General features: G+C 32.9%; 2 protein-coding genes and 1 long non-coding RNA gene across 3 annotated transcripts; 1 reads left to right on the top strand and 2 right to left on the bottom strand.

Moving 5' to 3' along the window:
* Positions 1-130: 130 nt before the first annotated feature.
* Positions 131-24,612, top strand: LOC116537277. Its single transcript, XR_004263055.1, has 4 exons — positions 131-143; positions 9,810-9,817; positions 9,901-9,903; positions 24,389-24,612. It is a non-coding gene; the product is annotated as an uncharacterized LOC116537277 (long non-coding RNA).
* CSN3 (casein kappa) lies at positions 3,957-8,899 on the bottom strand. The gene is made up of 3 exons (XM_032259328.1): positions 8,841-8,899; positions 5,599-5,631; positions 3,957-4,446 (listed from the first exon to the last, which is right to left on the bottom strand). The coding sequence occupies exons 1-3, from the start codon at positions 8,892-8,894 to the stop codon at positions 3,991-3,993; spliced, it is 543 nt and encodes a 180-aa protein (XP_032115219.1). The 5' UTR covers positions 8,895-8,899; the 3' UTR covers positions 3,957-3,990.
* On the bottom strand, positions 18,245-27,107 carry FDCSP (follicular dendritic cell secreted protein). The gene is made up of 5 exons (XM_032259329.1): positions 26,760-27,107; positions 22,507-22,563; positions 20,737-20,769; positions 19,460-19,665; positions 18,245-18,642 (listed from the first exon to the last, which is right to left on the bottom strand). Exons 2-4 carry the CDS (start codon positions 22,561-22,563, stop codon positions 19,480-19,482), a joined length of 276 nt encoding a protein of 91 aa, XP_032115220.1. The 5' UTR covers positions 26,760-27,107; the 3' UTR covers positions 18,245-18,642; positions 19,460-19,479.

Genomic DNA, 27,107 nt, shown 5'->3' with positions numbered 1-27,107 from the left:
GGAGGTTGTGGCACTGGGAGAGGCAGACCCTTGGAGTGTGGATTCCATTGAAGCAGCTTCAGAGGCTGGACAGATGCTGGGGCAGTTGCAGTGGAAGTAGGCACTGTGATGCAACCTGCTACATCAGACTACCACATTGCTGAGTTGGCGATTGATGTCATTAGGGTTGTGGTAGCAGTGATTGAGAATAGCTTTAGGTATGCTGGTGGTTGCATCTGATCCCTGAATTGCAGTTGAAGTAGTTTTAGCTAATGTCATAGAGGTTTTACTTTTGGATATGGTACAAGTGATTATGGCTAAATTAATTGTAGCTCTAAGGACAGTGGAGATTATACTGGTCGGGGCACCAGTTGCAATGTCTTCAATGCTTGATGACCTTGTCATAAATTTTGGTTTATGACTGTGGTTTGCAGGGTCCCGCATGTTTATGAGAGATAAATTTGCCAAGTTGGAGTCGATGAGTTTGGTGCAAATGATGCTAGTGCTTTGCTTAGGCCTGACTTATAGACTTTGGACAGATTTTTTTCTTTAATTATTCACTTATCAATTGAAGATAATTAGCTGTCTTCTTTGTTAAAACAAAGGAGGATACAGATTTGACAGGCATGGATTTTTGTTTTGGGCACTCAAAGGTAAAGATAAAGCTCTTTGTGTATTTACATTGTGATGATACAAAAGCATATGAACCCATGTAACTTCCTATTGAGGTGGGTGGATGGAGATCTTTTGTAATGTCCAGGCAGGAGAGTTTTGGACTGGTCAACTGCTTTTTTTCTTTTCTGTTGTCTGGTGTTATAATTGTTGACTTTCTCTGCACTCTAGGAAATGATATTACTGAGTGAAACTCTTAATTAGTTATCATGTGATATTTTCATTGCTGCCATGTAAAGTGGCCTTGTTTCTTAATTTTATTTTTTAAGTTCTGGGGTACATATTAAATGAGTAAATACATTTAATCAAATAGAAGATTGACTGGTAAATAATATGTACTTTATAACTGCTGATTGCTTATTGTTATCAGATATTATTATTGTTTGTATCATAACAATTCTTATAATATCTTATATAATAGGTGATAAGATTTTAAATTAATAATGTAAATTTTTGCCTCTTCCACATATTTACTTTGTTTTTCAAGAAATTAATAATATCATTAATGATCATAGCAAATGAGGGCTAGCCATGTCATATTCCTTTCATGTCTCTATTCCAGATTCTCCATTTGAGTGAGAGAGCAGGTAAAAGACTGAATCACTCTTAATAATAGCACATCTGTTGGGCGTTACAGCAAAAGATTAGATAGGTGACCAGTAAACATTTTGCAAGGGTTGAGTGATTTTTATTTTTTCTGGCATGATGTGTTAAATATAGACCAAGCATGAAAGTGACCTGATTTTCTTTGCAATATTTAAGAAAACAACTCTGTCATATCCTTGGACTTTAAATATTCATTAGTTTTTCCAGACTGAAATACCTGAATTCTAGAAGCTTTCTAGTGTGTGATGTGTGTGTGTGTGTGTGTGTGTTTGTATGTGTCTGTGTGTGTTTGAACAGATGTCAGACTGTGGCTTCCAGTATGGAGAAATCTGGCCATGCATGTCTAGAGTCCCTGGCAACATCTATAGTTTTGCAATGTATCTGTGTTTGTAGTTATGGAAATTTGTAATTTGCTTGTGCCCAGAATTAGCTCTTAGGAATTATTTAGACTAACATTAGCAATACATTTGGGCACTTAAATTTAGTGCTAACCCTAGAGTTCCCATGCTCTCAAGAGTCACTCTGTGGTCCCCAGGATTGGAATACCATGGCTTAGCTCTTTGCTGGTCCCACTGTCATCCTAGAGGAGAAATCTTTCGTGTCAGACCATGAACCAGTTTGAGGAACTGATGAAGCTATGAACCCTGCCTTCAGGTAAATTTGTGTACTCTAACTCACACTAAATTTGCCACAGAATTTCAAGGTTTTGGAGATCCTTGAGCTACCTTTACAAACTCCTCTCAAAGAATAAGTTGCAATCAGTTGGCTTTATTGTGCAAGAATCAAAATATTGAATGTGGCATAAATGTAAAATACAAGGAGAGAAGAGCAGAATCTGTGAACATCACATTTTCTGTTGACTGAAGGCAGACAGATGGCTGAAGGAGAGTGTGAAGTAGTCATTTGGTTTCAGCAAGTCCTATGAAAACAATGAGATTTTAGAAGTTTATTCATAGTATGTTAAAGTTCTCAGGATACATATTTATTTAGCATCCATAATTTTTCTTTTATGTCTGTATCCAAGAAGTTAATCAGATTAAATATTTAAAATTGGCATATAGTAAACTGAAAATAATAGACATTATGTAATATTTACGAAAAAACTGTCTTTTACACGCTTCTTTATATTTTGAATCAGTAAAATATGTAACTACATATTAAATAACTTAACTTTCATATTGTCTTTATTAATTTTCTTATTTTGTTCTCCAAAATATAATAAGCCAACTGTTTTACCAGCTCTTATTCTCTTTTTCTTAGCAGATCCTGTTGAATAGCAACTAAATAGCACAATTTACACATATGCTAGTCTAAGGAAATCACGGTGTATTTTCCCTGTTTTTTTTTTTTTTTTTTGGCAAGTTAGACAAACCACATAAAAATAGATGACATAGTAATTAAGCCCCACTATCTGAAATTAAACAAGTTGGGTTTGCCTCTCATTTTGCACTTTCTAGCTGTAATAATTGACTTAACATCCTCAGTCTTAACTGGTTTTTAATTCCTAAATTTGAGATAGGAATAATATCATATGGTTACTATGGGAATCAATAGACATAATTATGTACGGTTGTTATTTAGTGAAGACGTAGGATATTGGTTAAAAATAAATGTTAATATTTATTAATTTTACTTTATCTTTTCTAATATATGACATTTTACAGATTGATCAGTTTTAAAAAAATTCTTTCACATATGCATTCTCACTTGAGCCTCATAGCGACCAGAATTATGAGAAAATAAAAGTTCAGAGAAAGTAATGACCAGCCTATAGTCTTTAAGCAAGAAGATGAAAGAAGCAAACTTCTCTGGGCTAATGGTAGTTCCATCATATCACAGACCATTGTCTGGTATTTTAGGTCATACAACATGTAGACATCTTATGGATTGAAAACATTTGTTGCAAAGGCACTCAAAATTTTATAACTTTCTCCTGAAACTGTTTTACACTCTTTGGATATTTTCTGCTTTATTAATCTTTATCTTCATTTAAATTCTTCTCAGAAGTTTCAGATTATTTTAGACTCTGCCATTATCCATTGGCCTAAGTAATAAATAGTAACATTTTGCACCACATTCAGTGTTCTGAAAGCATCCTTTTAACATTTATGTGTTTTTTCAAGTTAAGCATTATAATTCTTCCATGGGTTTATCTTAAATAGGAGAAATTTGAGAGGCTTAACTTCAGGAATTATTTCAGAAATGATGTCTGAAATAAAGGAATGCATAGAAAATATATCATTTCCTTTCACTCTGTTAATACTACAATGAGAGTGCAAGAGAATTGTTACAGAATTAAAATTTACTTAAACTCATACTATATAACTTTTTCTAAAAATTATTTTTGAAATAAAAATCATGAAAGTGTTACTGTTTTGCTCTACTGTCATAGTTTGTGTGTGAATAAGGATGAAATAGACCTATTACATTCTAGGAGTGTACCAATTGTGAGGAAAAGTTTGTTAATAAAGTTGCCATTATCTTCATTTGGTCAAATAAAATTACTTTAAATTTCTAGTTGGAACAGAATCTGGCATATCAATGCTATGGTTTTACCAAGGTAAAATTGTAAGTATCTTGTCTTGCCTGGTTCTGTAACATACTCAGTTTATCCATTTTTACTATTTTAGAATTTATGGTTGTATTGATCAATCCACGCTTCTTGTCAGAATTATTCATTTTATCTATTGTTCATTTACCTGTGTTGTCTTCTTTGATCTTTCCTTAGTGTTTTTATGCCGTAGGTGTAGTAACTGAGGCTGTGGTTGTCTCAGGGGTGCTTGTGATGATGGACTCTGAGGAAGCTTTTGGAGTGACTATCCTCTTCACCATTGTTACAGTGGTAGAAGTTGGTGTAGGCTCAACAGTAGTGATGGTATTGATGGTAGGGATGATTATTTTATCCTGAATCTTCTTTGGGGGGATGGCAATAAATGATGGATGTAGTTTTGGGCGACGTACTGCGGTGGGTGTGTGGATATTTGGCAGGTATTGCCACTGAGGAACTTGGGCATGTGGCCTAACTGGGCTTGGATAATATGGGCGAGACACATATGGAGTATTAATTGCTATAGCTTGTCTATTTTGGTACCAATTGGTTCTATAATATGGATAGCTATTCAGCACATAATATATTGGGATATATGGAACTATTTTCTGATATAATTGTCTTTCATCATTCTCATGGCACTGCAAAAAGAATAGATTATGCAGAATATTGTTATTATAGACACAAATGTGGAAATATCTTAAATCCACATTATTTGAAATAATATAGTATTTGCCATTGAGTAGGATATTAGAAGTAGGGAACCCAGCAACAATATTATTTTATAAGATGTTGATTTGTACATTGCCTTTGCACTTTATGATTTTCAATATTATAAAATATTATTTTGATGATATAAATATAATATTTGTTTCAAAGAAATTAGATGAGTTAATTCCTAATGTAAACCATATTGCCCAGAGCTGGGCATATATGGAAAGTGATCCTATATGTTGGATATTATAGGTACAACACAGAGAAAAATCTCATCAAGAACTTTGACATGTTATGCACAAGCACCACATGCAGCCACACGCAAAATGGCACACACACATATGTATTCTTACCACATATTTGTAATCGATCACACATTTTATTCATTTAAAAATTAGCCCAAGAACACATTTGTTTTTTCCTAAACTAATTATAGCAGAATGGTAGTATAACGTGATGTAGAGAGATTCCTGGATTTAGATTTTAGATTTTTTTTGGTTTAATTTTCTTTACAAGAGATTAGATAAAGAATTTTCCATATCTATGTATCTGTCTCTGTTTAAAAATTTGTCAGTAGACCTTTCCATATGATTAGAAATAAATCAACAAAATTATACTATAAAGCAAAGATTTCTCCTAAAAGGAGACATATTTAAATGTATTCAAATATATTTGGGAAACAAAAGGGGAAGTAAATATGGAGGTATGAGAAGTATTCAAAGAGGGGTCAGAGAAGGATTCTTTCTTGTCTTAAAAGTGGAAAGGGGAAATATTAAGCTTTAATTTATGTTTTCATTTTCTCCCAATATGAAATGCTGAAATAATTATTTTATATTGCTAAATATACATGAAAACTAAAGATACATGGCTTGGGTTACATAAGAAAACAAAACTTTCCGATAAACATCAATGTTGATTCATATCACCTGTTGCTGAAATCATTTTTTTGCAAATATTATTAGGTTATTTTATGGAGATGAAATACTTAGGTTTTAGACAGAGGCATATTTAATAAGATTGACCTTTGCAGAATATATTGTAGTTCATGCCTCTAATAGAAATAATTAAAATAGACTTACTGCTTGTTGTTCCTGGTTTTGAATCTCTGCAGCCTCGGGAGTTCCAGAAGAAGAAATAACGAAAAAACAAAACAAAACAAAACAAAAAAGAAAATATATTTTATCTTTTTGTGTTAGAGACAAAATGTAGTTTCTTTTTATTTTTTAAAACATTTTTCATAATTGATCTATGAGGCCTATGGACCACTCATGAAGCAACAGTAATCTAACTGATTAGTAATAAAAAACGTCATGTTTAGATTGTCTTTAAATATCATCACCTAGAATGAAAAAGTCATCATTGGAAAAATCTAGTCATCTGACCCCCTTGTCAACAAATACACAATTCGCTTAAATGAAAAATATGAACAGTTTCTATTCAGTTTTTATTAAATATACATTGTTAAAAATTAGAGGAGCATTGAGCCTTTTTTTCTTTCTCTGCTCTCATACTAAGATGATTCATAAGGTTTACTTAGAATATTTAAAATATTGCCTCTTGCATAACCTCAACATATAAATAATAGTGTTTTTAAAACCATCTGTCTTTTGTTTTTTATAGTGCTTTTCTTAGTTTTGGATTGTAACATATTTAGAGAATCAGGAATGAGAAAACAATTTTTATGGGCATGTATTTATAAAACTTGAAAGGAGGTATCATATTAAATATTTTTAAATTGACAGTTCTGGTTTAGGATATTTCACATATATTCCTTGGGTATAAAATGACTCTAGAAACCTTTTGGAAAGTGTAAGTACAGAAAATCACAAATTTGAGAAGGCAATAAAGTTTTTTTGCTTTGAGGCAAAGTCTTGCTTTTCTCTAAATATATTAAACCATAGTTTAAAATATAAAGAAGTAATATGAGGCTGGGTGCAGTGGCTCACCCTGTAATCCCAGCACTTTGAGAGGTAGAGGTGGGCAGATCATCTGAGGTCAGGGGTTCCAGACCAGCCTGGTCAACTTGGTGAAACCCTGCCTCTATTAAAAATACAAAAATTAGCTGGGCATGGTGGTGCATGTCTGTAATCCCAGCTACTCAGGAGACTGAAGCAGGAGGATTGCTTGAACCTGGGAGGCGGAGGTTGCAGTGACCAGAGATGCCATCACTGCACTCCAACCTGGGTGACAGAGCAAGACTCTGTCCCCTCCCCCTAAAAAAGAAGTAATATGAATATTACAGAATGTTTACTTCAAAAATTCTGACAATCTAGATATATTAATGTAATATCAACCTATGTTAGGTATTCCTGGTATATGCTTGTCTAAAAAGTATCCTGCATATTTATAAAAGTGTGATATTTCATATTATTTTTTCATTTCTATCATAGGTTTCATACTTAGATTTTTATAGTTGATAACTAAATAATCAATGATTATGTTATGAAATGTTTATTTCTTATTTAAGATAAAATTTTAATTATAGAGAGTTGAATGACATCTGTGTACAAATAGCCTTTTTAAATAATTTTCATTGCTTCCATAAAATGATTTTTCACAAATGAGATTTTTTTCAGGGATTCTTGAATAGAAATCATCAAATTCTGGTACAGAATATTGTGTATTCTGTACCACAATTTGATGTACCATAATATTGTGGCCAAATTGTGCCACCAATAGGCCTCATGTTTATGCAGTTCAGTGCATAATTGCTAGAAAAAATTTTATCTATTTTTACTCTGGGAGAAGGGATAAAACATGGTATCACATTGATGTTTTAATTTGTATAATTTTGACTACTCATAAGATAGAATAATAAAATCAATAAACTTTATTATTATTATTTTTTGTATTATTTGTTCCTGTCTCTGAGGCCTGCAGCCTTTGGGAAAATAGGAAGGAATGTTTGAGGGACAAATCTGGCTCAGGTAGCTCAGGAAAGAGGTTGCTTACAGCAGGGAGTTGTAGATCATTTTATGATTTAAACTTCAAGCCCTGTTGTTCAAAGAGAAACCTAAATTTTAAATGTTAAGGTGGCCACAAAGTATTTGAGTTACAGAATTCAAAGATTGTTTTTTTGTTGTTGTTGTTTTTTGAGACAGTTTCACTCTGTCACCAGGATGGAGTGCAGTGGCATGATCTTGGCTCACTGCAACCTCTGCCTCCTGGGTTCAAGTGATTCTCCTGCCTCAGGCTCCTGAGTAGCTGTGACTACAGGCGCACACTACCACACCCAGCTAATTTTTTTGTGTTTTTAGTAGAGACGGGGTTTCACCATGTTGGCCAGGATGGTCTTGATCTCTTGACCTTGTGGTCTGCTTGCCTCGGCCTCCCAAAGTGCTGGGATTACAGGCGTGAGCCATGGTGCCCGGCCAGACCTCAAAGTTTTAAAAGGTAATTTTGATTCCAAGAATTGAATTTATAGACATGTTATACACAAACACAACATGCAGATAGTAGAATTAATGAATAGATGTTAACTTAAAAGCAAGTCTAAACTTATAATAAATAAATATTATAGATATTCACAGAACAAGGACTGGTGTGCTCCAATATTTTGTAATCTAGGAGAAGGACATATACTATTATTTATGCTTGCTCCTTTGTCAGTACCTAGAATCCCCAGATGAACATGAAAATACAAAGAGGCAATAGCTGTAATAACAATAAAAACAAGTCAAAAAATTAAAAAGAAAAGAAGCAGAACCTTTCTAGGTCCAGTAGCCTTAAAACTTTATATATAATTCAAGATAATGCCAGGGATCCCTGAAAAGGGGTCAGTCAAATGACATATTGAGGAAGAGTATAACAAAATATATTATTTGAATATTAAAGATAGAAGTATCAAGGTCTTTGAAACTTATGAAAAAGCTTTACCAAATTTGATCTTTGAAAAATTTTGTTTCCTAAAGACACTGGAGTCTGGGTGAGATAGGAACTTAATCAAAATAATTTTTCATCCCAGACTATGATATCTATATTTATTCTTTCTGGATTATCTTTAATGCATTTACAGTTTTAAAATGTTTCCAGTATTGTTTTTCCCCCAGAAAGTATTTTCTCTATAGTATGAGAATTTTAAAAGTTTCCTATACACGATTTAGTGTGATTTCTTAATTCACAGAACAAAATGGATATCCAAAAGAACATGATTCGGATTTCATAATAGAAATAAATGTTAAAAAATTAACCTTAAAAATGTAACAAATATGTAGATATTTTATTCTGTGAAGTATAACTGTATTTAGAAATTTGTATAGTTAGAGCCCTTAAATAAAATTTTCTTAAAATCAATAAAACTGGTTAGATGAAACTAACTTACCAAAAAAGGCATGGATAGTGCCAGGACATTCACAACTAGAAGAAAACTCTTCATTATTGCACCTAAAGATCAATTTTTAAAAAGTTAATTTAAAAGAATTTGTTACTAGAAACTTAGGAGTGACTTGAATGCCATATTTGCTTTGATTAAGAAAAAAAGCCAGATTTACAGATAGATTTAGCTGAAGTGGAAAATTTATTTTAACAAACAATGTAAAAACCCAGACTTGGAGCAGGGACATGGATGAAGCTGAAAACCATCATTCTTAGCAAACTAACACAAGAACAGAAAACCAAACACCGCATGTTCTCACTCATAAGTGAGTGTTGAACAATGAGAACACATGGACACAGGGAGGGGAACATCACACACAGGGCTCTGTTAGGGGGTGGGGAGGTGAGGTGGGGGATAGCAGGGGATGAGGGAACTGGGAGGGATAACATTAGGAGAAATATCTAATGTAAATGATGGGGGATGGATGCAGCAAACCATCAAGGCACATGTATACCCATGTAACAAACCTGCACATTCTGCACATGTACCCCAAAACTAAAGTATAATAAAAAATAAATAAATTTTTTTTGAATTTAATTTTTGACAATATTAATGAAATTATCAAATTATTACTATTTCAAATGTTGAGATTATCAAGGTGATATCAAGGTGATACAGGCCTTGACAATAAGTAGCATCAATTTTAGAAGAGTGTTGAAACATATACAAATAACTGTAAGAGGAACAATAGCGGAAAATGCCACAAAAGTAGTTTTCTACTAATAGAAAGTTTCAGTTAAGAGAAGCAGCAGTCTTTGCATGCAAAAATGACATATAAGTGATGCTTGCCTATGCAGGGTTTAATAGGGAGGGAAATATTTCAAGTAGAGGAGAAAGCCTTGAGAACAGCCATGAACATTTTGATTGGACTCTTGTATGAGAAGAAAAATGTAAGATTAGAAGGAAAGTTTAGAGCAGAAAAAGTAGACATCTTTAAGTTAATGACTGGTTGAAAAGCTAGGCATGGCTTTATAAACAACAGAAAACAACAGTGTTTTCAGACTAGAAAGTGACATGACTATATATTTTTTGGAAGGCTGAGTTCTAGACCAGGCCTTATCTCTACCTGTGTAACTTCGATTAAGTGATTTCCCTTTCCTGGGCTTTACATTTTCTTACCTGTAAAAAATGTAAGAAACTTAGAGATTTCTAAAGTTACCTAATTCTATGATCAATACAATAGAAGTATGTAGGATGGAATGGAAAGCGGAAGGTTATGAAACTGTTCTCTTTATATTTCTCCAGAAATCAGAACTGATATAATTAACTTTATTGTTTTAATAAGAAGTATAGCGATGACAATTACGGTGGCTTCAACTAAAATATTTAAAGACATAAATTAGCCTTATTTTTCTAAGAGTATATACAGTGTCATATCTGCTTATTTGATTTTTAATGAAGCATCTTTTTAGACAATAATAATATATGATACCCCAAACTTTTTACATTTAAGTATATATTACATTTAGGAGGTAATTAATAACTTTATCTTGTTGCAGCTATGATTATTCACATACTCATATAAACTTGAATCACTAAACTTGAGCTTTACAAAAGAGATTTACAGAATTAAATCCTCAGGTAGAGGATGGAAAGTACATCAGACTCCTTAGCATCTGATTCTCAGGCAACAATAATTATTAAGAAGGCTGTCTACTACAGTGACTTCAAAACTGCCTGTATGATGTCATTGAATTTCCATTAGATGGAACTCATTTGGATTCCATTTGAACAATCTAAACAAAGTCATATTTCTCTGAGTGGGATGGAGTTTCTTATTAATGCTTCTCTTGCTAGTGATCTTTTAGGATTATAGACTGAAAATGTTGGTATGATGAGTCACAGACCCCTTATCACTTCACACAGTGAAATGATATGTAAACAAAAGAAAATATCCTATAAAATTACCGTAATTTCTTTTTGGCAAAAACAAAAATCATAGATATAAGACCATACTTTATATCAGGTACTTACATCAATAAGTCCTTGCATTTACTCTCATTACTTGGTAAAAAGAAATAATTTATGAAATGGTAGAACTGTCCAGCTTTCATGAATAGTTGAAAGACATGTTTTTAAAAAATAATTATTCCATAAAAATAAAATAATGACTTTTATAGAAATAAAATTTAAAAGTAATTAAGGGGTCAATTGCGATTATCATGAGTCCAATTTCCTGAGGAGTTAACTCTCAACATTTGTCTGTAGGAATGCATTAAATGCCTTCTTATTTAGAATTCACAATGTCTACTATGATTTAGCTGGTATCAGAAATTGACTGGAACCCAAAGTAAAGTTAAAAATAAATTTGATCATAGCACTATCTAGAACTTAGATTTAGGGTAAAAATTAAAAAATTTAAAGTGATCCTAGGTCATATTCAAGCTTAACAATAAAGATTAAAAAGAAGAAAATGTGATTCTGAAATAACTGTGGTGATGTCCCCACTAACTACTGTGAAAAGGATCACTTTCTCCGGGTGTTTCAGCAGCATTACCTTTCCTCGTGCCAGTCAGATCTTGCTTGGCAGTAGGTTGAGTTGGCCTGTCAGCTGTTGAGAAGACCAAGATAAACAACTGAAGACCGATTAAAGGGTATTAGTTCCTTGAGTCACATTATTCTGTTTCCCTCCCACTTTTTACCCAATAGGATGATGACAGAAAGGAAAGATTTGATGACAGCAGGGTCACCTTTGGGTCAATCTTAGTTAATGAAATGCAGAGAAGGATGTGGAGTCGTCACTCATAAAGCTTGCGAAAAGATTATTCATATCTTTTTAAAGAATGAATCTTTTTGTGTCTTATAAAGATATGTAGAATAATTTAAAAAATATTAATAGCATTGTTAATCAACTAATCCCATCTATTTGAACTGAAAACTGCTGTTGAAATGAAAAATAGCTAGCTACAATACTTTCACATTTTAATTGTTTTTTTTTAGTTTAAGAACCTAGATTTTGAGTGATACTACATCTGGTATGGACTGTGATTAGTCTTCTTCCTTACAGAATTATAATTATTGATTTTTAAAAATAAGAAAATTGGTCATTTCACACATAATCAAGAGCACCTCCTTATAAGTTAAACCCCTGTGTGAAACATTTTAATCAATATAAAGTGGGGAAACATTTGCATTGAGCGGCAAAGTATTTTCTCCCATATGCATTGACTGAATACTTTGATTTATTATCGTCTTATGAATAAGCTTTTTAAAAGATTTTTAAATTTCAACAATATAGGTGAACCATTTTGAATAAACAATATTAAATTATTGAATTGGAGATAATTGTTCTGTTTTAAGGAAAGTCATTTTGACTTAGAGCATAAATCACAAACCCATTGACATTGTGAATATTTTGGCAAAAATAGCTCAACACAAATTTTGCTTAGATAATTCAGGAAAGAATAGTTTCTCTTACTTGCCTTTCTCAAGAAATAATGTTAACTGTGACTTCATTTTGGTTGTGAAAGCCTGACCGGATTGAGGAATTTACAGAAATCAATATAGAATGACCAGAACACAAACAAGAAATAATATCAGCATTGTAGTAATGTCTATACTCCTGTCTGTTTCTTAGAACTATTGCATGTCTTAGAAGGTCAGGAACAATATTCTAAACCCTAGAATACTTATTTGGATTGGACAGAGTAAAATGAGATTCTCTGTTTCTCAGAATAGTTGGTTTCTGCGGTTCAAAAAGAGATGACAGAATTTAAAATTCCTGAGGTAATAATACCAGCCATTCTATCTGAACTATTTAGTCACAGTGTTTTCCTTTGATTATCAGGGTCCGTGGTTGAAAGATTATGATCTGGTCATTCCCCAAATTCTGAAGGTGTTCTATTTCATATAGTAATTTCTCAGCCATTGATTTAGAATCATGAGTGATAATGATTTTCAGCTGAGTTTTGAATTACTTAATTTACAACACTGTTTTCACAGGAAAATATATTTTAAGAACATGTGACAGTGCTGTAATATTTTCTCCCACCAAGATAAAAACATGTTTACCATGGGATCACCCATTCACTTCAAACAGTAATGTAACTTTTGTGGGGCTTTGCAAAATTAGACATTATTCTTTGAGCACATACATTGTTTCAGGTACTGGACATTATTCTTTGAGCACATACCTTATTTTAGGTAGTGTTTCAGGTAGTAGAGATAAATTAGTAACCAAAGCAGACAAACATCTCTGCTCTTGTGGAGCTCATAGTCTAAAATTTACTTGATTACTGTTAACATTCGATATTTCTCATATCTATTGATCTAAGGCAATCTTAATGAAAGTGTTTTGAGTGCCTGGAATAGATAAACTAGGTGAATTCTATAATGGAGCTATCCAATGCTCTTGTGTTTTCCAAAGAAAAGCAAAAGGAAGATCAGAACTCACATGCTCTGAAATCTCCAAGGAAGCTGCAATGGTGCTGAACAAGGCCTCCAAACTGAGAGTGCTTATAATCTGGGATGAATCCACCATACTTTATCTAGTTATACATCCATCAATAGTGAGCATGGCCTGATTCTAGAACATCCCTAGATTATGGGATGAGAACCAGCAGGGCTTCTCAGTCCAGCTGCAAGTTCCCTTTGTTTAGGTCCTGATAATCAGTGTATTCACACCACCATTCATAGACTGGAACTGTGTAAGAGGCTATTGTGGTTACATAAGTTCACATTTTAAGCATTGTAAACAAAAATATTTTGTAATAAGTGACATAATGATTATTGACTCATATACACTCTTTTAATAGTGACAACCTCTTGTTATTCTGTTAATGTTTCTTACATTTGAAATGTACTTCATCTCTATTTTCTCTTCCTTTGATGGCATTTACATGCATGTAGTTTTATTTTTTTCTGTCTCATTTTATTTCTCAGTCACTTCATTTGTACCAGGCTGTTCTCAACACTAGTTTTTTCTTGAAGTACAATAATGTTTGTGACAGCAGTTGCAATGTAAATGACTAACACAGCTTTCCATAGGACTATCATGGTATCAGAAAATTGATATTTTAAAGTAGAAATTTGTATGCTTTAAAAGTCTTTGCTGTATGTGAAAACCATGGAAAAAAATACCATAAAATGCTCTTAAAAATAGTCAACAAACTATAGCAAACTGGAATATCAAAATTTTACTCTCTTATAACCAATTCTATTAAGCAATAGACATACAAACTGTTTGTATTAGAAACAAAGCTCTTTTGGTCGTACAGTAGACAGCCACAACCCCTGTTTTTAGAGATTATTTAAGAAGATAGCGCTTTCTCCTGAACACTTATAAAAAGACAATTTTGAGATTGTGAGGAGACATTTAATGTCATCTGGAGCCTACAGTGACTGTCATTGTGACTTTAGCACTAGTACACACATAAATTTATTCCTCGGTAAGTTTTAGGTTACAAGGATTTCTGAAGCCATTAAAAATACACAGATTTAAAAATACAAGGGATAATAAATTTATGTGAAGTGTTATTTCTCCAACATGATCCCAAGACCCCCTATAATCCTGTCCTATGTTTATTTCATTCTTGTCATTCTTGTTACCATTCAAAATAAACAGCCAGGTCAACGATGATCTCTGTGTAGCCAAATCCAATGGTAGCTGCTAGATACTCTTCCCACTCAACATTTTAGCAACTCTTGGCATGGTTACTAGTTTTTCTGACTGGTAAAACTTTTTGACTTTTTCTTCTTTTTTTTCTTCCCTTGAGTCACTTATGGCTGCTCTTAATTTCCATTTTGGTTCTTCTTATTTTCCTCAAACTCTAAATTTAGGAGAACATTTAAAAATTCTTCCAGCACCCACCACCCCTCTATCTTTTCTCCCTCTGTCTTTAATATCTTTCTAGTTGATGTACTAAATTCCTATAACCTTAAGTATCATCAATAGGCAATTGCCTTCACTGAACTCTAGATTCAAGTATCCAACAGCTATTTTAACATCTCTATTGGCATGTAAAATAGACATCTCCAAATGATCATGAAAAAAAGAATATTTTATATCCAAACATACCCTGTTTCTCAACTAGTTCTCCACTAGTCTCTTTTATCCTTTAGTAAACAGTAGCATGCTACTACTAGTGGCTCAAGGGCCATCTAGTGACTCCTATAGGTTATCTTTTCTCTCCTCCACACGACCACTTGTTAGAAGAATCATTAATTCTATCTTAACAAATACCCCAAATCTGCCACCACTTCCTAATGTGAACTTTTTTGCTTTAGTCTCAGCCACTGGCATGTTATACCTGGAATCGTTCTAATATTTCCCGTTTTGATCTCTTTACTTTCACTCTTATCACCCTATAATCATTTTTTACATAGTTATAAAAATGTCACTTTTAACATATATCTGACATGATTATTCTTCTGCTTAAATTCTCAATGGATTCCTATGCACTTAGAATACATTCAAAATTTTACCAGGGACTGTTTCTAAATAATTTGGTTTCTCTTTATTCATCTTACCTTAACTTCTACCACTTTTTCTCTCACTGTATGCTGGTTTCAATGACCTTTCTGTTCCTAGAATGTGCCATATTCTTTCCTATATCAGGAACGTCCACTTATATTCATGCTGCCTGGAATGTTCTTACCTCAATTCTCAGTAATGTCCCCTGTATTACTCGGTATTCACCTCAAATGTCTTCATTTCAGAGAAGATTTCCTTGTCACTTTGTCTAAATAGTCACTTCTTCATCACTTTATTATTTAACCTTTTATTTTCCTCGTGATATATTACAATATAATTTTTTAAAAACTTATATGTGTTTATTTACTATTTTCTGTCTTTTTCCACTAGAAAATAATGGTCCCAGTCTCTAAACCTATGCCTAGCACATATTAGAGAAAAATTTGTTGAGCAAATGATTATCTGTGCTACTTGTTTAAGTTGCAAATTCCTGCCTAACCCGACAATACAGAGTCAACATTGTCAAAGCAGGAATGTTCCTAGAAATGTGAATAACAGATAAGAAACTAAATAATATTTTTATGCAGTTTTGGAATTACTACTTTCCTCTAGATGAGACCAGAACCCAGTCAAGAAGAACTTCTAAAGTGTGCAGGCATATTATCTGTTTCCCCTTGAATTCTAACTTACTTCATGGAAGAGCTAGAATATATGGATGAGGGATAGATTTTTGGGGCTCTGTTTTCCAGTATTAGAACTGACCTTCCCCTGAATGTTGGGGAGGCTGGTCTCTAGCTGGGCTCTCATTTAGAGTGACCGCAACTAGAATTCAGTGTGTCCCTCTGCTCTTATTTGATTCCCATGCTAAAGTCTTGGATCCTCGAGGGGAAACTAGAAGCTTTCTTAAGTGACTGTGGGGAGGATCTAATAGGTGATCCATGCCTTGCTATTCACCTTGCTCTATTGTTGTTAGTTGCCTTCAGCTCTCTTGGTTTGATGCCCACAGCTTTGGCCAGAGTTTCAACTCTGCCTGAGCATTATTCAATTGACATAGAACTCTAAATAAATACTGTCTCCTAGATATATTAGCTGTTTTAATAAGGATATAACTCATCAGGTTATATTCACTCTGTGTCTGTATGAAAAGTTGATAGAAATGTTATTTAGTGAACAAGAATATTAAGATATTGATTTTATCATTTGCTTCTCAGAGCTTGTTCCTAAGATTAATAGAATTTTATATATTTGTTAGAAATATGTTCTGAAGTATTTTACTCTCATCTTTTGCTCTTTTATCTTTGTCCAGTGAAAATAAACGTCATTCAGAATACCAATTTTAAATAAAATTAAGAACCAAAAATGCAACAAACAAAATACCAATTTGAGTATAGAGCTTATCTAGTAAATATCTATTGGGCATCTAATTTGTGCCTGTTTTTCTGTCAATAATCTATTTATCCATTAATGTTCAATTCAAAGTCACCTGTGGGACCTTTCTTAATTTGTGTAGGCAGCTGGTTTCTCCGCTGCTTTGAAACAAAAAGCTCTGTAATTTTTTGGAGCATTTATTACATTTCCTGAAATTTTGTATGTGTTTATCTCCCCTATCTAACCTGTAAGATTATTAAAGAGAATCTTTTTTCCAAATCTCCAGTATTTAGCACAACAGTTGACAAAAAAGTATAGTCATGTGCTATATAACAATGTCTTGGTCAATGCCTGACTGTCTAGGACAGTGATTTCATAAGATTATAATGGAGCTGAAAATTGCTAGGAATATCTTGATGATCTTGGCCCCTTGTAGGCCTAGGCTAATATATATGTTTGTGTCTTGGTTTTAAACAAAAAAGTTTAAAAGTAAAAAAAGTATATATATTTAACAGTAGAGAAAAACTTATAGAATAAGACTATAAAAAAGATAAATTTGCATCTTTTTTGTATATTTTCTAAAGATAATTTTGTATCTTTATTATTGAAGAAAGAAAAATATATTTTCATAAATTTAGTGTAGCCTAAGTGTACATAATTTATAAGGTTTACAGTAGTGTACAGTAATGTCCTGGGCCTTCACATTTAATCACCACTCACTGACCCACTCAGAGCAACTTCCAGGCCTCCAGGCTCCATTCATGGTAACTACCCTATACAGTTGTACCATTTTAAAAATCTTTTATACCACATTTTTACTGTAATTTTCTATGTGTAAATACACAAATACTTCCTGTTGCTTTATAATTGCCTATAGTATTCAAGAATGATGTCCAAATTCACTGGATGAAGGAGATAGCTGATTAATTTTAATAGAAACGAATCTAGTAGTTAAAAGTAAAGGACAGGAGTTTTTTTTTTCTTCAGAAAATTATAATGACATCAAATGAAGGAGATAAAAGATCTAATCTGAGAGTTAAGGAGAGATGTCAAAGACTCTTAATGAAACAAAAAAGTAGGGTAGATTAGATTAGTTATTAAATTAGTGGCACCGTAGATTACTTGCACAGCTGGCTCTTCCAAATTTCAGAGCAGCTATTTGTCTTTGGCCCTTCTTCAGGGCTCTGATTGCCTTTGCTCTCTCTGCCCCTCTCTCTTATTTTCCCATGACTGCATCTGCCCGGTCATGCAGTAGCCTCCAGTCTGTCAGCTGTAAGGTTAGGAAACAATGCCTATAGAATTAATTTACCAAATTATATTGATAACTGTTTGGTTTTCTTGCTGTCTTTCCCATGTTTTACTTGGGATCACTGACTTTAATACCAATAAATATTTAATCGTTTGAGGTACTCTTAATCCCTAAAAGTGATCAAGGGAGACAGCAATTTCCCTGCTCAAGTGCCAAGTAGCTTATTAGGCTGATACTGATTTGTAGCCAGCTATGGATGAATGGTGGCAGAATTTCCATTATTGGTGCTAAGGGTCTTAGCTATGAACAATTTAAACTTGCGGTGGAGAAACATAATCTTTATTCAAAGAGAATTTTTCTAATTTCCTGATAACCAACTTGTGGAGACAAAGGCAGTCACTGTGACCCACTAAAAGGCTTATTGTGCAAGTAGAATCTTGTTGGATGACTTTTGTCATATGCTGTAGGACAGTTTACTTTTATAACCACCTGCTACCTCTTCCTTCTCCAGGGGATTGCTGAAGAGTGAAAATAAATTGTTTATTATGGAATTTGTAGAAATTAAGAAACCAAGATTTTTGCTTTCATGTTTATTAAACAAGACCACTAAAGATATTGACTAGAGAATGCTGTGTGCTATTTCAATTACATTTGTTTTTCTTTTGTTAATAGGAATTTTGATTCTTCAAGGAAGTGGCTCACATTTAATTTTAGGTGACCTGAAATAAATAACAAACATATGGTTATGAATTGCATTGGGTCATTTTCTCAAAAACATGTACATTTTCTGCATTTTAATGGCAAATATTGGCTTAAAAATATATTTAGTTCAAGGACTGGGAAACCATCTGCTCAAGAACATTGAGTACCTGTAGACGTGAAAAGAAAGCAAAGGTCTTTAGTGATAAGTATTAGCTGAAGGATTTTTTTCCCTTGAACAGTCCTCTGGGATCCAATTTAATCTTCAGTATAGACTCTCTCTCCTCAATTTATCTATTACTTGACACACCATCCACTTTGTTTTTGGTATGATGCAATGATAGGGGTCACTGTTATAGGTGAAGCATGAAGCCTTTAAAATTTTACTATAATGTGATGCTTGAGAGCTAAATTTGGAGTTTTAGTATCAGGAAAATTACATGGTTCTCTAAGGACTAAACTGAAATCTATTTTAAACTCTAGGCCAACTTCATCTACTATGATCTCAACCTTGGTTACTCTGAGTCAGTCTAGAATGCAGTTATTGACAATAGCATAAAGTGTTACAAATACTTTGTAAACAATATTTTAATAACATAGGGATTGTTTCTATTACATCAAACAAAGGAGGGATTTAAAGCAATATGCTGGTTAGATCACGGAAGGGCACGTGTCTATCTCTGAGTGGGCACACACGACAGTATCTACCAGAGAAAAACATTAAAACAAATTGAAACTGAAAGGAGCCAAATGGGGACATGGCTAGCATTTTTTCCCCTTGAAATTATGAATTCCAAACTGCAAACTTAAACTATGATTGTAACTATGTGTACTTACCACATATTTCATCATCAATTTTATTCTGACTTTTCCTTCTTGTTTAATTTTTCGTCAGGAAGGGGAGTTGTAAGAAGAGATTCACTTACTGGAATAGGAAGATTATATCTAAGCCATGGATATCTTTGATATCTTCGAAATGGAAATGGGAAATAGGGGTAAGGGAACACTAAAAACCCTGAAGATAATTCATCGCTGTCACTGATCTGTTGAAAGAAAGAAATTAAAGGGTTTAGTTTACTTTTTACAAAGAAGAGAAACAAAACAGTTTTGCTTTTTAAATAATGGGACTTCATTTTTAGGAAGAGGTTTTAGAAGCTATAAAATTGTTTATTCTTTCTGTGTGTGCTATGGACAGAGAGTTGATTACTTTGCATCATTTAAAAATTATTTAGAGATACTCATGTTCCTGTATCTTTCCACTTAAAGCTAAATATTTTCTGGCAATCACTTCTTTTACCTACAAGGCCAAGATGAATGTGGTGTTGAGGTGCCATAAAACGTCTCCCTTTGCCTTCATACAAGGTCTTTACCCAAACCACATGTTGGAAACAACCTCTCTCTTACAGTATCTCAGTTCTTTCTTCCTGCTTTCCCTCTCAATTATCTGTTCCAATCTCTATTACTTTTGATATTCTTGACTCTCTGTTTGTAGTTTTTGCGATAAAATCATGCTTTCCAGATAATAAGATTTTCATAAATAAAAACAAATCTTTAAACAAGATTTAAAGTTTTGCAAACAAATCTTGTTTAAAGATTTGTTTTTATTTATGAAAATCTTATTAATCTTTCCCTCTGCAAATTTTATTTTCTTTTTGTTAAATAATTTTAGATAATTGTTTAGACCCAAATAATCCATGAGCGAATTTGCCACTGGGAGGATCTTCAAAGCTGGCCTACATCTCTTAATGCTTGGGTTTCATTTTTTACTTTCTTTGAAATGAATTTTGTAAAGCTAAGGCAAAGTGGAGGCCTGCACAGTTATGAGCATTTATTAGTCTAGATAAATCTAGTAAAAAATATTGTAACCCAAATAATCACAGAGCAATTAAGATTTCAATCCAATTCTTACCATGATATGAGATGTGGAGATAATTCCCTTTCTATGAGCACAGCTCAAATCCCTGAAGTCTAAACCTCAGTTGAGTGCTAATACCAAGAGCTCTTTAGGAATGTCTCCACTGTTTGGGAGGTGTAGATAAATGAATATCTTTAACAACAGTTATGAATGTTTTACATGTAAAACTTGCATGTAAAAAAGAGAAAAAGTAACTTACACTTCTTTTTTCACGGTCCTGGTCTTCAGAGACCTAAAAGTAAATAGTGAAATTAATTAAACTCATGTTTATGAAAACACACAAGTAAATATATATATACACATGAGGAAAATAATTTGACAATGTATTATTAATATTGTTTCGTAATAACCATTTTTAAAATATCCAGACTTAGTCTAGGATATGTAGAAATAATTTTCCTGAAAAGTCTTAATATGTATTTTTAAATGGCTCAAACTCACCACTACACCAAGGATATGTGGAACTGAATTATGTACTAAACAGTGTATGACTTATAATATTTTCTGGAATATAATGATAAAAGGGCAGGTGTTAGGTATTCTTACAGAATACAGTATGTGAAGTAGAAAAAACCCTTAAATTCATGAATCAAGACAAAATATACAGTCATGCATTGCCTAATAACAGAGATAAGTTTGAGAGATGTAGTTCAGCCATTCCATCATGCAAACATCACAGAGTACACTTACACAAAACCTAGATGTTGTAGCCTACTACATACCTAGGCTATATAGTATAGTCTTTTGCTCCTAGACTACAAAACTGTATGGCATATTACTATCCTGAATACTGTAAGCAGTTGTAACACAATAGTAAGTATTTGCATATAAAAAAATCTAACATAGAAAAGGTATGGTAAAAAATACAGTATAAAAGATGGAAAATAGTACACATGTATAGGTTACTTGCCATAAATAAACCTTTTAGAACTGGAATTGCTCTGTGTGAGTTAGTAAGTGAGTGGTGAGTGAATGTGAAGGCCTAGGACATTAATGTTTACTCCTGTGGACTTTGTAAACACTGTACACTTATGCTACACTAAACTTATGAAAGCATATTTTTCTTCCTTTGATAATAAGTTAACCTTAGCCTTATTATAACTATTTTACTTTAACTCTTTTGTAATAACACTTAGCTTAAAACAAAACAATTTCACAGCTGTACAAAAATACTTTCACTATTTATATGTTTTTTACTCTTTCTTTTTTACTTTTAAACTACTTTACTTAAAACTGAGACACAAACATATACATTAGCCTAGGCCTACTCAGGGGCAGGATCATCAATATCACTGTTTTCCACTTTCACATCTTGTCCTACTGGAAGGTCTTCAGGGGCAGTAACACACATGGAACTATCATCTCTTATGACAATAATGCTTTCTTATGGAATACATCCTGAACAACCTGCCTGAGGCTGTTTTACAGTTAACTGTAAAAAAATAGTAGAAGGAATAAACTCTATAATAATGATAAAAGCATAGTACAATAAATACACAAGCCAGTAACCTAATTGTTTATTATCAGTATATTAGGCACTGTGCATATTTTTTTGTGCTCTACTCTTATATGACTGGCAGAGAGTAGGTTTGTTTATACCAGTATCACCATAAACACATGAAACACATGACTTAATTCATTGCCCTATGACATTATGATGGCTACAATGTCATTAGGTGGTTGGAGTTTTTCAGCGTCATTATAATCTTTTTTTTTTTTTTTTTTTTTTTTTTTTTTCCTTAAGAGATGGGGACTTGCTATGTTGCCCAGGCTGGTCTTGAACTTGTGGGATCAAGTGATTCTCCTGCCTTGACCTCCTAAATTACAGAGATTACAGACATAAGCCACTGCACTTGGTAGCTCTGTTATAATCTTATGGGACAACCCTTGTATATGTGGTTCCTGGTGACAGAAATATGCAGTACATGTCTGTACATAAATATTTTGGAATGTACAAATGGATACTTACTGGGAAACTAACAGCCACTGCTAAGATGGCTGTGATCAGAAGGAGAACTTTCTTCATCTGCAAAATGGAGCAATTAAATAAAATAAAAAATAAGAACTTTCATTTCATTCAGAAATATCCTAGAAGTCAGCAAAAGACCACGGATTCAAAAGATCCAGTTACAGTACAAATTTTTTAACAAATAGCTCTTTGAGTTTGAGCAATCACTTACAATCTTAGTGCATCAATCTATTTGTTAATAAAGAACTTTTTTTAAGGTCAAATCAAAGGAGCTCTGTAATTTCACAACTATATTACACCAATTGCTTTAAAAATAAACATTCACATATTAAGAATAATAATCCCTGTGTAACAAAACTATATGTGTATTCCTTAACTTAAAATAAAAAATAAAAGAATACTTCTATGTACTTGATAATGAAAGTAAAGTTTCTGGAAGAAATAATGCCTTGGTGTATACAGACAATGTTAGTCTGGAAGTAAGCAGTTATTTAGTGATCTTTGAGAATCTACATGAAAGTAATATAGGTGACAGATTTATTTGCACTGGTTTTAGGCAACCCCCCAAAAATTCATGATGCGAAGAAGGATCTTTTCTCATGCCTGCTAACATATAATCCATCCTGCAGTCCAGGGATCAAAGAGTAATTTTGACTTGCAAGTTTTATTATTTAATGAATAATATAGGACTTTTCCAAAGCATTTTATTGTATTTTAATTTTCACTGTAGATCTCTTACTATATCACACAGTGTTAAAATGTGTCAGTTACAATATTGTTAATATTATATTCGAGAAAACTGAGCGAAATTAAAGATTTATTCAAAATTATACAATAGAGTGTACAATAAATACAGAACTTTTGCATTTAAAAATATTTATTATTAATACAATAAATGTATATATTACTTGATTTCAAATAATAATGGGAAATTTTCTGTATGGGATGGCATCATTAGGCATTAATCCTCTTAGTCATGGTGTGAATGCATTATATACTAAAGAATATGTGGAAGGATCTGGGAAAGGCAATCAAGTTGAAAGTGGGCAATTTCTTGAAGTTTCCCTCATATTTATTAATTTATTAGTTTATAACATTTTTCTTGATAACTGACTGACTGTGAGACGTTATTCTAGGTGTTGTCTATACACAGATACACCTCTTTTTATTGTACTTCATATATTGTATTTTACTAATTGAGAGAAAAGTTTTGGCAATCTGGCATCCAACAAATCTATCAGCACCATTTTTCCAACAGCATGTGCTCACTTTGTGTCTCTGTGACATATTTTGGTAATCCTGGCAATATTTTACAGTTTTCAGTATTATAAGATACCTTAATATCTGTAAGATATTATTATAAAGCTATAATATAAAGCTATAATAAGATTTTATTATATCTTCTATGGTGATCTTTGGTGTTACTTTGATCTAATTATTTTGGGGTGTTATGGCAAAAATAAATGGCAAACTTATTTGATAAATGTTGTATATGTTTTGATTGCTCCACTGACTGGCCATTCCCCCAGTTCTCTTTTTCTCTCCTCAGTCTTTTTTATTTCCTGAGATACAGGAATATTAAACTTGGACCAGTTAATAACCCTACAATATCCTCTAATGTTCTAGTGTTCTAGCACTAATGTTCTAGTGCTATAGTATAATACCCCAGATAAAGTCTCCTACTTTACATTAAAAAGTAAAAATGATTTAGTGAAGAAAGAATATCAAAAGACAAGAAAAGCTGAAAGCTAGGATCTTGCAACAACTAGTTAGTCAAGTTGTGAATGCAAAGGAAAAATTTTGAAGGAAATTAAAAGTGCTACTACAATGAACACAGGAATGACAAGAAAGCAAAAGAGTCTTGTTTCCAATATGGAAAAAGTTTTAGTTGTCTGGATAGATCAAACCAGCCAGCACATTCTCTTAAGCAGGAGCCTAATATAGAGCAAGGCCTTAATGCCCTTTAATTCTATAAAGACTGAGAGATGTGAAGAAACTGCAGAAGAAAAGTTGGAAACCAGCAGAGGTTGGCTCATGATGTTTTAAACAAAGAAGCCTTCTCTATAACACAAAAGTGCAAGATGAGCAAAAAAACATTGATATAGAGGGTGCAGCGTTATCCAGAAAATCTAAGAACACTGATGAAGGTGTCTACAATAAATAATAGATTTTTAATATGGATGAAACGGTCTTATTTTGGAAAAATATGCCATCTAGAACTTTCATAGCTAAAGAGAAGAAATCAATGCCTGGCATCAAAATTTCAAAGGACAGGTTGACTCTTTTTAAGGGATATAGCTGGTTTCTTAAATTGAAACCAATGGTCATTTATCATTTCAAAAATCCTAATGCCCTTAAGAATTACACTAAATCTATTCTGCCTGTGGTCTGTGGATGGAACAACAAAGCCTGGATGGCAGTACATCTAGTACAGCATGGTTTACTGAATCTTTTCAGCTCCCTTCTTAGGAAAAAAGATTTTTTTTTTTTTTTTTCAAAATACTACTATTCATTGACAATGCACCTGAGCTCCCAAGAACGCTGAAGCAGGTGTACAAAGAGATGAATGCTGTTTTCATGCCTGCTAACATAACAGCCATTCTGTAGCTCATGGATCAAAGAGTAATTTTGACTTTCAGATTTTATTATTGAATGAATAATAAATGAATATTATTGAATGAATAATAAATCACAGATAGTGATTTCTTTGATGAGTATGGGCAAAGTAAATTAAAAACCTTCTGTAAAAGATTCACCACTCTAGATGCCATTAAGACCATTTATGACTCATAGGAGACCAAAATATCAACATTATAGGAGTTCGGTAGAAGTTGATTCCAACTTTTGTGGATGACTTTGAAGGATTCAAGGCTTCAGTAGAGGAAGTAACTTGCAGATGTGGTGGAAATAACAAGAGAACTAGAATTAGAAGTGGAGTGTGAACATGTGACTTAATTACTTCAATCTAATGGTAAAACTTAAATGAATGAAAAATTGTTTCTTATGGATGAGCAAAGAAAGTGGTTTCTTGAGATGGAATCTCCTGGTGAAGATGCTGTGAACATTTTTGAAATGACAGCATAGGATTATTTTAAATACCAGATAATCTAATAATTTTGAGAAGACAGGAATGTAAAATTCCAGTCAAGTTCAGCCTTCTACAGGCAGATCGTTAGTGTAGGAAATCAACAGCAAAAATTATACAAACACACACACATGCATACACTCACACATACTCCTCACAGACACACACATACATATACATTGTCTAGTTTCTATGTGCAAAGCATTGTTCCGGTAGTTTTCAAGAATACAATGATAAACCATGATTTCTTCCATGTGAGACTTCCATATGGAAGACAGATATAGATTATTTCTATAATGTAAAACAAAGCATGATATATACCATATGTAGAAATTGCAAAATATTGAGAGTATTTAGAAGAAGAAAGAAACAGGTCAAGGAGATAGTTTTGGAAAGGATAGAATTCAAGGAGGGAGTTTACAATATAATTTCTTTCAACTGGTTTCAAGAAGTATTCAAAACCACATTAAGCAAAGAAGTAAATAAACCACATCACAGACCCTTCCAGATCTTATCTGGGAGTCAGGACATAGCATAATTACCGGCTATTCCTTTTATTTTTATACTTATCAAGTCATGATACCCACAGCAGTTTATTGCTGTGTGCTATAGCATAATACCCCAGATAATCAAATGCATCTTCCTGGAGAATTTTATTCAAGAATTTACAGGAAAGGCAAATAACTTTCACATTAAAATTAATGTAAAATGTTATAGAATGGAATGTAAATACTGCATATATTTTAAAGATAAAAGTGGAGGCCAAAGAAATTGGCACTTGCTCAGACTTTAGAGAATCTCTGGCAGTCCATGTTCCCTCTCTTTGCTGACCTGATGGCACAAATTTCAAAGTAAACCCGAGGCTCTGTTCTCATTCTGTCCACACTCTCTCCCACCAGTGCTCTACTGCTGCAAAGATTTATTTATGGTCACTCTAAAATAAATATTTACTACAGCAGGATGATGTTTAAAAAAATTTTTGCAAACATAATACTAAAAAGTCTACAACTTCAAGCTTGTAGTCTGCAACTTCAAGCAACTATTAAATGATAATCTCAATAATTTTTTATGGTTTATGGAAAAATATATGAAGAGATGCTATGTATATCTATATTTATAAAATAGATAAACAATCTTAGTTTACAATAATATTTAAGACCTTTTTTACCTCAAACTTTTCAGTCAGTTCTTTCTCTCTGAGGCTGTTAGGAGAAACGGCAAGTGACTGGCCCTGGAATATTACAACTGTTTTATATACTCAATGGTATAATGGAATGGAGACATCTGTGGTTTGAAGGCCTCTCCCCTAGGATCAATTATTACTCATCAGCTATCACAGTATGTTGAAATTGGGGAATAACCAATGTTTAGTTTCATGGAAACTACCTAATAGTTACTACCAAGTACCAAAATCTTTTTTTTTAAAATTTTCTCCAGATTTTGAGTCTTGTATATTTGAGCTTATCATTTTAAATGTTGTTGCTCCATTCTCTACTCTCACAATTTTTTCCTTTAA

The sequence above is a fragment of the Sapajus apella genome, unplaced genomic scaffold, assembly GCF_009761245.1.
Source record: "Sapajus apella isolate SASKATOON/1434 unplaced genomic scaffold, GSC_monkey_1.0 scaffold108, whole genome shotgun sequence".
Taxonomy (NCBI): domain Eukaryota; kingdom Metazoa; phylum Chordata; class Mammalia; order Primates; family Cebidae; genus Sapajus; species Sapajus apella.
This window is presented reverse-complemented; position numbering and strand designations above follow the sequence as displayed.